This window comes from Etheostoma spectabile, chromosome 13 (assembly GCF_008692095.1).
Source record: "Etheostoma spectabile isolate EspeVRDwgs_2016 chromosome 13, UIUC_Espe_1.0, whole genome shotgun sequence".
Taxonomy (NCBI): Eukaryota; Metazoa; Chordata; class Actinopteri; order Perciformes; family Percidae; genus Etheostoma; species Etheostoma spectabile.
In genome coordinates this window covers 2,654,688-2,664,991 of record NC_045745.1, presented here as the reverse complement: position 1 = coordinate 2,664,991, position 10,304 = coordinate 2,654,688, and the positions used below count along the sequence as shown (strand labels likewise).

Sequence of the window (10,304 nt, the reverse complement as noted above, 5' to 3'; positions counted from 1 at the left end):
GTTACCGAACATATATATGATGCACATGTCACCTGTATCACTCCATCCGGACTACAATGTGTGAATCCATTGTTTTTATGATCAGATTATCTCAGATTACTCTATAATGTCTGTTAAATCTACGTGTTACTGGCTTATATGGAAGTTATCATCACTGCCCTAGATACTGTACTAATACTGGTTTAAAGAGCAGAGACAGGCTTACTGATCAAAGGCCTGTCCTCCTTCTGGACAAACTGTATAGAGACACAAAATGCAGTGGAGGACACTTTGATCAGGTCAGGCTTTCTTTAGTAGACTATCATTTTAAATTCTGCGTGATGTCCCTCATTTTAGGCCAGATGTCCCACACCTTCCTCTTTCTCTATGTTCTAACCACTGGTGGATTTCTGAGGACTATGGTTACCTGGTCCTCAGATCTCTGCAGGGTAAATCCAGACAGATAGCTAGACTATCTGTCCAATCTGAGTTTTCTGTTGCACGACTAAAACTACTTTTGAACGTACACAGGTTCCACCAAAACAAGCTCTTTCCTGAGACTATTTTGCAGCAGCACCCTTGATCTGTCCGCCCAAGCCGGTTGTGATTGGTTTAAAGAAATTCCAATAAACCAGAGACTCCCAGAATGCTGTGTGGACTCACCACACCTTCCTCCGCAGTACTGTGGAGGAGGGTCTGGCAATACGAGACTAGTCTGGCTTTGATTTGGCTTCATATTTTCATATTTCATCTCTACAGTCTGCACTTGAAAACAAGTCATTCATATAACTCCCATACAACAGCACAGTATAAGTTTGATCTATGATGCCAAAAAACACTAATAACGCTAAAATGTACATTTGGCGAAATAAAAACACATTAATTGTGACCTAGAGCAAACAGGCCTATCACATATACAACAACAAGGTGTAATGTAATGCTTATTTACATTATGCATGTGCAATTAATGTAATTGAGTCAGAAATATTCAGCACCTACAATATAATTAAAACAGGGAATGGCACAATGCAACATTAATTATTAACTAACTGACTGAGCCAGACATTTGATTCATAAGAAAAGGGAAGTATATCAAATGTCTCTCTCTTTGTTTTGATGTCTGTTATTGTTTTTGGACGTCTAAAAGATCCAGTTCCAAAGGCTATTTCCTAAAAGCTCAGTGGCACCTTTGAATTATGAGTCAGCCCTCCACATCTGTCACCCTGTTCTTTTCTTTTTAAATTAGGTTTTATATTAATGCCTTTTAAAGCCAAAGATTCGATGTCACAGTGACAAGAAATTGAATTTCCACTCGACCAGGTGGGGCGTTTTAGCAAAAGCTATCTATGGCCATCTCCTGGCCACATGGCTGAATTACATCTTCCAGGTCTCAGCACACTCATTCAGCTAATGCAACTACATCCACTCAAAATCACACAATCATTAATGGTCCACCCATTCATAATTTATTATTTCTACAAAGAGTTCATCCTGTCGAGGGCATAGTTTTATTTTTTTTATTTTAACATTGGAGGCTCACAGTCTGTCAACTTGGATAACCAGGACGTTGGTCTTCTGCAACTACAGCATTTTAGTCCAATGTACACATTTTAGTTTATTAGATTACTGAGGACGGCATAATTCATGTGTAAATAAAGCAGATTTTCTAAAAGCAAAGCTGACGGGCATTGGAAACTAGCAATAGCTTTGAATGCTGTCCATTGGAGATTTGTTGCACAATCTGTCTTAGCATCTATCCATATTCAAAGAAAATTGGAATAAAAATCTAAAATAGATCGATGTGGAGGACATGATTCATGTGTAAATAAAGCAGATTCTAAAGGGCACATGTGAGCTCAAACAAACACACACAAGCCTGTTTTCACTGTGTGGCAAATGACAGTGAGTGCCCCATTTATTGGTTTTTCAAACATGTAAACATACAAGACGGTGACTCAAAAACAATCACATACAAGACATGGTGTCAACCAATAAAATAGAAAATATCATATTTATCTTGATATACTGTATACCCATACAAATGAACATGGTAAGATTGCAAAAGCTGAAATGCTCAAAAACATTTTTTTTTTTTTTTAAATATATATATATTATAGATATATATAAGGTAGATTTCATATACATAGATTCAATATGGACTTGTCCACGGTTTGACTCTTCTCTACACAGTCCTTTCCTGGCACATTGCACATAACCTCAGGATTCATGTTCAGAAAGAATTTAATTATTAGTCAAGGAGGAGTTAACCCCTGCATCTTAAGTCGTAGATAAACACCAACGAATATAGAAGTAACAAGAGGTGAAACTCAATAGATTGTTGTGTGTTCAGTCCAAGATGGTGGAGCTGCAGCTTGAACATGGGTGTGTTGTTTGCTGTCAGTTGCAATGGACCGTTGAAGCTTCGCCATCTTGGACTGAACGCAACGCAACGTTATATTATACTCTTCTATACTATATACTTCTGTACTCTTTGTCAACACTCATTTGTAAGACTGGGGCATCGAGAACCGCTTTGAACTTGGAATCGTTTGGAAGAAGTCGGTTTTGAATCAAATCATCAGTTCCAAATTTAACGTGCACGGTTTCCATGGGCGACCACCACTGTACTTCCAGCATGCCCTTGTGCAGCCATGGAGCATAGTAAGCGGCGCCTAAAATTGTGGCTTTATTTTATGCTGAATAAAAGCCTGGTAAGATTGTAAACCACCATTGAATCAACGCCGTTGAGGATCAATAACAACCAAAATTGAAGGGATCAAATTGGGATCAAAATTGTTAAAATCAAAGCGATGCCCAACCCTACCCATAAGCATGATTGTGTTTTATCTTAAAGAATAGTGCCTTTGAATTACCAGTATGTGGGAGGTGCTGGTAACTCATCACCACAGCTTCTGTCATGTTGCTCTACTGATTCCCACAACCCCCACAGCTGCAGCTAGAGATGCTCCAAAGTACGGGCATGCCAATACATACTTACCAATATAGGCTTAGTGTATACTTCTACACACTCCTGTGTGATATCAGGGATTTGTCATTTCGGCTGATACCATGGCACAACAAACACACAAGGAGTAAATGTACAATGCCTGTGATCCGACAGCATTTTTGAATATCTATAACAAAGACAACATTTAATGTTGTGTAACAGATGCAGCTTGTGCAGGAGCAAAACCTTAAACACCACAAAACCAGTTCAAGCATTTGAACAGGGCTGGGTTAAAATAGTCGATTCCCCAATTCACTTGGATCATGTTTGTGAGTGATCCAATATTGCTGAACAAAATCCCCAAATCCGTCCATTAATTTATGCCTTTCCACCATGCATGTGGTGAATTAGCCCCCTTTTTGGGGTCAATTTACCTGGTGCATTATAAATAATATTTGAGGGTTACTTTATGCTCTTACAATTTACAGCAGAAGATCTCTGTGAATCGTTTTTATATCAAAGCAAAAACTGGTACTGTAACTGAAATGTCCCTAACTAATTGATATCTGAAAATGTAATCACATTTCGATAGATTGGGAAAATCATGCGCGCTACCCAGCCCCAGAACTGAATGTGCATTAGAGCTATAAAACACCATCCAAAAAACATCATCAAGAAGACTGAACGGATAACAAGATGCGCTCCATTTGGTTGTAATGGCAGTAGCCCCGACCTGCAGGCGGCAGGTAAGACACGGAATCTCTCTCAGCTGATGCCAGTGGAGGAGATGCTGTCATGTGGAATGATCTGTACAGCTTGTAATTGTTGCAAACACACTACAGAACCTTATCCCTTCGGATTCAGCCATGGTAAGCAGTGTCTGTAGGATTTACATCAATGTTAATACATGCTGTATTAGCTTTACCTGCTGCACAGAGCTGGTGCTACAGGTCGTTATGATGAATGCTGTCACTTATTGGTCTGAATTGAAATGGAGTGGAAGCCACGCCCATCCGGCCAATTGGGCTTGTGCACCGAGTGTTTCCACTGCTGGAATAAACTAGTATCCACATTAAGGTTGGGAATCAGCAGACGCCTCCCGATACGATTTCATCACTATACTTATGCCACGATAAAATACTATTGTGATTTTAAACATACTGCAATAATATATTGTGTTTATAACTTTTTTTTCAACTTCAGATTTTTCCCAATTTCAAATTATGTCCCCGAAAGGAAACTTTGTCAACATCTGTTTTATCTAAAAAGACACATTTCTCGGTTTGTTCATATTACTTCAATTTTATGGCTGCAAAATGGGATTGTCAAGCAGCCAAACTAATTGATACTTGGCGCCTGTGTATTAATACAGTATTGCCATGGAAAACATCGCATTACTATGCTGTATCAATTTTTTCCCCCTACCCCTAATCCACATTGGTCAATACCGAATTCTTGCTTTTTCTCCCTAATTTGCATGGAAACATCCCTAGCTGCAGCAGAGTTACACTTTCCGAACATAAGGCATGAACTAGCCGTTACTCTCCTTGATGCTTTCTGAATTCGAGGTCCAGACCACAACAGTCACAGCAAAGGCAGTTTTAAAATAAATACACGCTCTGGTCCCCTTGCTGCCTTGTTCGCTACATCCTACTGAGGTAGACAGATGCATACTGCAGTAGTCATCTTGCCAACCCACGTTCCCTGATGAGGCAATATTTATCTACACTAAACAAGCAGCAGAAACCTTTATAGTGCACTTCAGCCTAAAATAATAAATAAGTATACTTCTTGGATGTTGCAGCTCTGTGATACTTAAGCTATGCTCCCATATTTTTACACAATACAGTTACCATATTGTGCACCGTCAATCTTTTAAGACTTAAGAGTCAAATAAAAAACAAAAAATAAATCAGTTCAATAGAGCTGAAAAGGATGCAAAAATATGCCAGACTCTTGCACACATCCATGCTTTATAACAGACAGAATTGGTCACCTTTCATGTTGCCTTGCAGGCTGTAAGACTTGTTAATTATATCTTTAGTCGATACAAATCTGAAACGCTGTGAGTGTAGTTACGACGCTTCTTTGTTGTTGTATTTCAAGGAATAACCTGCAGCAGTTTCGAGGCACTCCAACAGGGAGCCTGCTGAGAGGAAGTCCAGCTCCACCTCAATGTATTTTATGTAAATAGCAAATCGTTGAGATGAGTCCTCACCTCCCTCCCCATTCTGGACATGTGTGACGTCGCCATGGCAGTTCTCCTGCAGGAAACGCGTGATGGCCGAGGGTACCCCGTGGTGGACGTGGTGTTTGCCGTAGCCCTGAAAGTGCTGGAAGAGACCCTGCTGTATGGTCCTGTCCTCCGCTATGCCTAGGTAGCAGTACGTGACTTTAGCCCCAGTCCTGTCACATCTCTCTGCCCCCTCTCCATCAGCCTGACTCTGTTCCCCGTTCTCTGAGCACTGAGGTGAGCTGTGGTCTTCACCATCCCCCTGGGAAAAGACCTGAGCCGTGTTGTGAAAGGAGGACACTGCCTCGTAGCCAATAGCGTAGAGTCCGTACGCCTTGGGGATGTTCCCAGGGAGGAGGTAGTGGGAAGTGCCCTTGCTGCCGCTGGCTGCCCTGGACTGGGACACAGGGATCCAGTCCACCTCCATGTGCAGCTCCAGGCAGCGCGCCTCACTGATGGTAATGTCCAAAAACTTGTAGTAGACGTTCTTCCAGTTCATCTTCTGAACTTTGGTCATGATGATGCGGCCCTCTGGCTTCTCGGGGTTGAAGTACTCGCGGAGCCTCTTGCCCAGCGGCACCTGCGAGCTGATTTCGGCGTAGTGGTAGCGCACGTCCTCGCGCCAGCGCGTGTTGTAGCCCACGCCAAAGATGGCCAGTTTGTTGGAGAGGTGCAGCCGGGAGAACTCAGTCCATGTCTGGAAGGGCTCCCATTGCAGTTGCACCGACTCAAGGATACGCGTCACAGTCTGCATCATGTCCCTTTTTCTGCAGAGAACCCAAGATACATAATAATGATCTAGTAATGAAAACACTTTTTCCATTTTATAAAGTGCTAAACAAGCAGTGACCTGTCAGACAAAATAAATACCACCTTGTTGCATGGCTATGGGAGCTACTGTGGCTTAAAATACGTCTGTTACCTTTTCCTTTTTCCATCAGGGGTCAATGCATGGAATGTGTAAGTGAAGCTAAAACATCTGGATTGGCACCATGGTGGCTGGCTGCAGTAGAGGTTACAAGCCTCGCCCCCTTTATGCAAGTGGATGGGAAACTAAAAAGATTGAAGTACAGATCAAAAATCTATTTCCCAATGACGGTTTCTGTCATCTTAGGTAGTTCTTAAGGTTTTTGTCTAAGAATAATTTTGTTTTTTATTGGCTAGTGTTTCGCCTGCCGTCGGCACCCACATGTCTGTTTAATTTGAGTGATGTGTGAGACGCAAAGCCGGCTGTGCCATCCCGTGTTTTGGATTGGATAGATAACGGAGGTCCCGCCCAGTTCCTGGAGGAGGAAGCTGATTGGTGTGGCAATGTAACAGGTTTGTGTTAGGATCAAGGGTGCTGGGAGTATTGTGTTATACAAAGTATTTAGAGGAGAGAAGAGTTTTGCTTATCGTATATAGTTGTAGTAACTGTCTTTCTTTTAAGGCTCTCTTTTTGTTATTTTCTGTTTTTGGTTTCCATAGCAACCATCAGCCCATTTTTCAGTTTGTAAGCTCTGTTCTGTTTTGCCTTATTCTAAAATAAATATCCTTTCATATACCAATTACATTTGGTTCTATGTTTAGCACTATGGGACGTAACAGTAGTGAAACATCATGATTGAGAGATGATTGACATGCGATTGGGCGAGCCGGTGTATGGGCAGGACTTTGATCCCGCGGCTCCACCGCCCGATCACTACTGCGCAGACTCTGGCTCCAAGATTTCAGAATGGCACAATGGGATAATTTTGGCTTCACACTGTACAGTGAGTCTTTATAACAGTCTATGTTATGCATCAATATCCCCACAGAAGTCATATTAGCTAATGTAAAAAAGAGGAAATTTCAAAGGGCCTCTTGTGATTTCCTTGGGTTCATAATATAGGGGCTTTTTTTTTTTTTTTAAATGTGTAGTACTGTCAGTAACAAGATAAATGAGCACTATTAGTGCAGTCTACACCGAGTTATCCTCCTGCAAGATTTTGCACCCTACAGGCTTAAACAGTGCAATTTTAAAACATGTTTTTAACATAACTTTTTTGCCTTTCTGTCACATCTACTGCAGTCAGATTCACTGTGTTCACTTGGAAGGAATAACTGCACATGGATAGGCACTGGTAATTTGTTTAAAACTTGCCCTGTTTAAGCCTATTTAGGCCTGTTGGGTGCTAACTCTAGCAGGAGGATAACTCGGTGTAGGCAGCACCGATTGGTTTCATTTGTCTCGCTACTGACAGTACTACACATAAAAAAAAAATAACAGGGCTACAATCAACCGGAATTCTCTGCTAAACCCCCAACTGTGTGTGTTTTTGATTACCTTCCCCTAGCCCCCTGTGGAAGTATCAAAAAAGACATTCTGACAGACAGCACATGGACACTGGTTTGAGAATTACTTAAGTCTAATCTTTCCAATAGCTATTTGTAAAGATTAGGCAAATTCACAACTTACAACACAAGGCTTTATATCAAACTTATTCAATTTACAAAGAAAGGGAATTCAGCCCTTGTTCTATTTCACTTACTGGATTTGTTCTGTCAGCTCTATTTGAATCTGTAGACCTCGGTTTTTAGGCACCTGGGTTTCTTCTAGAGAGAAGACAAACACACGTATTAGTTACATTATTTCCGTGTCTTCTATTACAATCTGTCCACTCCTTGCAAAGACACTCACCAGTCTCCATGTCTCCCTCCTGGAAGGCTGAGTCCAGCACCTGGTTGCACCAGTCCTCCTGGGAGAAGTCTTCCAGGGTGCTGCCATCAGACTCCATCTCCTGATACAGCCCGCTGCTGTTGATCAGCACCGGGGCACAACTCTGGGAGTCCCAGCCGCCCTGACCAAACACCTTCTCCAGCTGCTCTATAGTGTAGCTGCTCTTCCGTTTGCCGATGCCGTGCTCCTTCACGCGGCTGTAGCAGCGCCGCAGCGTCTGTATGTGGCGGGAGGATAAATGAAGTATTCACTCAGACACGGTTCCTGCTAACTGTCAACTTTGTTGGGGCCGCTCTCCAGTACAGTGACTCACAGAGGAGACATAAAATAACAAGGTATGTTAAGTAAGGGTACACGATTCGGAAAATATCGATTTTTAGGCTCACGATTTGATTCAAAAATCATTCTCAAAAAATATTCACAGTATGTAAATGTAGTTACTTTTCCCATGTGATAGTATAAACGCCATTACAAAATGAAAAAATTAAATGACAAAAATTAACCATTTGAAATAGATTTTTGGAATTTTATGAATCGATTTTAAAATTGTACAGCTTGATTCATGAATGTGAATCTTTTTTTTGTTGCACACCGCTAATGATAAGATAACACTTTATTGGCATGGTAATTTGTCCTGCAACACAAGCTCCAACAATTAAAAAGACAAAATCTCAGGCATCATTAAAAAACATAAGTCAATATTATTGTTATCAGTGTTTTCCGTAGGTTTGTGGAAGACTTAGGTGCGCATATTTGGCGGGGGTTGAAAAAAAAAAAGTAATGTTTTAAAATTAAAATTAAATTTCAATTTGACATCATTGTGGAACATCAGAATCACCATGTCTGTGTCAAAAATGTTGGTAAAAGATAGAGCAGATGATAGATTACAATCAGAAAACTTAAAAGACAAAACTTAATGCTAAAGAAGTCCAACTAAAATCATTAGAGCTCTAAACGTCTTTATGTTTTCGCTGTTTTGGGTGCTTTTTTCCGCATTTCACATTCATTTGGCTCCAGTGTTGCATCTACCACCTAAAATGACAGCAACAAACCCCGAATATAATAGGCCCTGGTCTTGTAAGAGTGGTCATAAATAGGGAGCAGGGATATTGACAAGGGAACAAATGAATGTTTATATTTGTTTTTTTCTGACAATCTGGGACCCTCTAGCTCCTATAGGAGGACAAGACTCCCCATTCAACACATGGGAAGAGTCCAGGGAGATTTTCTCAGCCAGTCTGGACGATCTTTGCGATATCTCCTCACATTCCAATAATAACGTTAGCTGGCCACCTACAGCGGGTGTAGGGAGCTTTCATGTTTGACAGTCATTACTTTTGTCTGGCTGTGGACTGCAATATGTTTTTCAGTCGGGATGCATCGTTCTGATCTCACGTAGAGCCCGAAGGATATATCGGAGGGCCAATATTAGACATTTCCCGACCTATCGGTATCAGCATTTGTAATGGCCGATAAGATAAACAAAAAAAAAAAAAAAAAAAAAAAAAAATTGGAATCTTTATAATGCCAAATAAATTATTCTGATGAATGAATATTTAAAAACTAAAATAAAAACGGATGGTCATCCATCTTAGGAGCGTTGGCGTTGCATAGTTTGTCCACCAGAGGACGCTCTACAACATCCCTGTTGGCAACTGATTATTTTTTTGTTATTCTGTTTTTGTTCAAAGGACTTTAAGTTTTATATCTTAAGTTTGTGTTAACTTTAATATATTTTGATGTTCCTCTGTTCTGTTGTGACAGTTAATTATTATCGTATTATCTTAGTGAGAACTCATAAATTACTACAATTAACTAATGTTAGGGAAAATCTGTTTTGTCGGCCGATATATAGGAATATCAGATTTTTAAATCACCAAATATTTGTATCGGTCACCAAAATCCTTTATCGGTCGGGCTCTAATCCCGTGCATAGGTATAGGCATCGGCCCCGAGACTGACCTTATTAAGCAGAATGTGTATGGGCTGGTCATCATCGATCCACATTTAAGACTTAATACTACTGTAACTAGTAGAAATGCAGCTGCTCTTATTCAGCACTTCCTGTAAGTGCTACGTAATAGCCTACACATTAATGTAAAGGCAGTGGAGAGCTTTTACTGTGAAACTAGAAATGTTGACAATGCTAGAATCTAGTCTTGTATAATCTGTAGGGCTGGGCAATTTATCAATTATATCAATATGTGAGACTAGATATTGTCTTAGATTTTGGATATCGTAATAGGACACAAATGTCTTCTCCTGGTTTTAAAGGCTGCATTACAGTATGTGATGTACTTTTCTGAACTTACCAGACTGTCCTAGCTGTTCTATTATTTTGCCTTACCCACTTAGTCATTATATTCACTTTACTGATTATTTATTAAAACTCTCATCGTGTAAATATTTAGTGAATGCACCAGACGTCAACCCTACAATATCGTCGC

General features: G+C 40.5%; 1 protein-coding gene across 1 annotated transcript in view; it reads right to left on the bottom strand.

The window, feature by feature from the left end:
* Positions 1-1,858: 1,858 nt before the first annotated feature.
* The window catches only part of msantd2 (Myb/SANT DNA binding domain containing 2), a 9,942-nt gene continuing 1,496 nt past the window's right edge, over positions 1,859-10,304 (bottom strand). The window contains exons 2-4 of the mRNA XM_032534292.1: positions 7,819-8,074; positions 7,670-7,733; positions 1,859-5,926 (exon numbers count right to left, since the gene is read on the bottom strand). Of these exons, the coding sequence (XP_032390183.1) occupies positions 5,002-5,926; positions 7,670-7,733; positions 7,819-8,074 (1,245 nt within the window). The 3' untranslated portion in view covers positions 1,859-5,001. The remainder of the gene's footprint in view (positions 5,927-7,669; positions 7,734-7,818; positions 8,075-10,304) is intronic.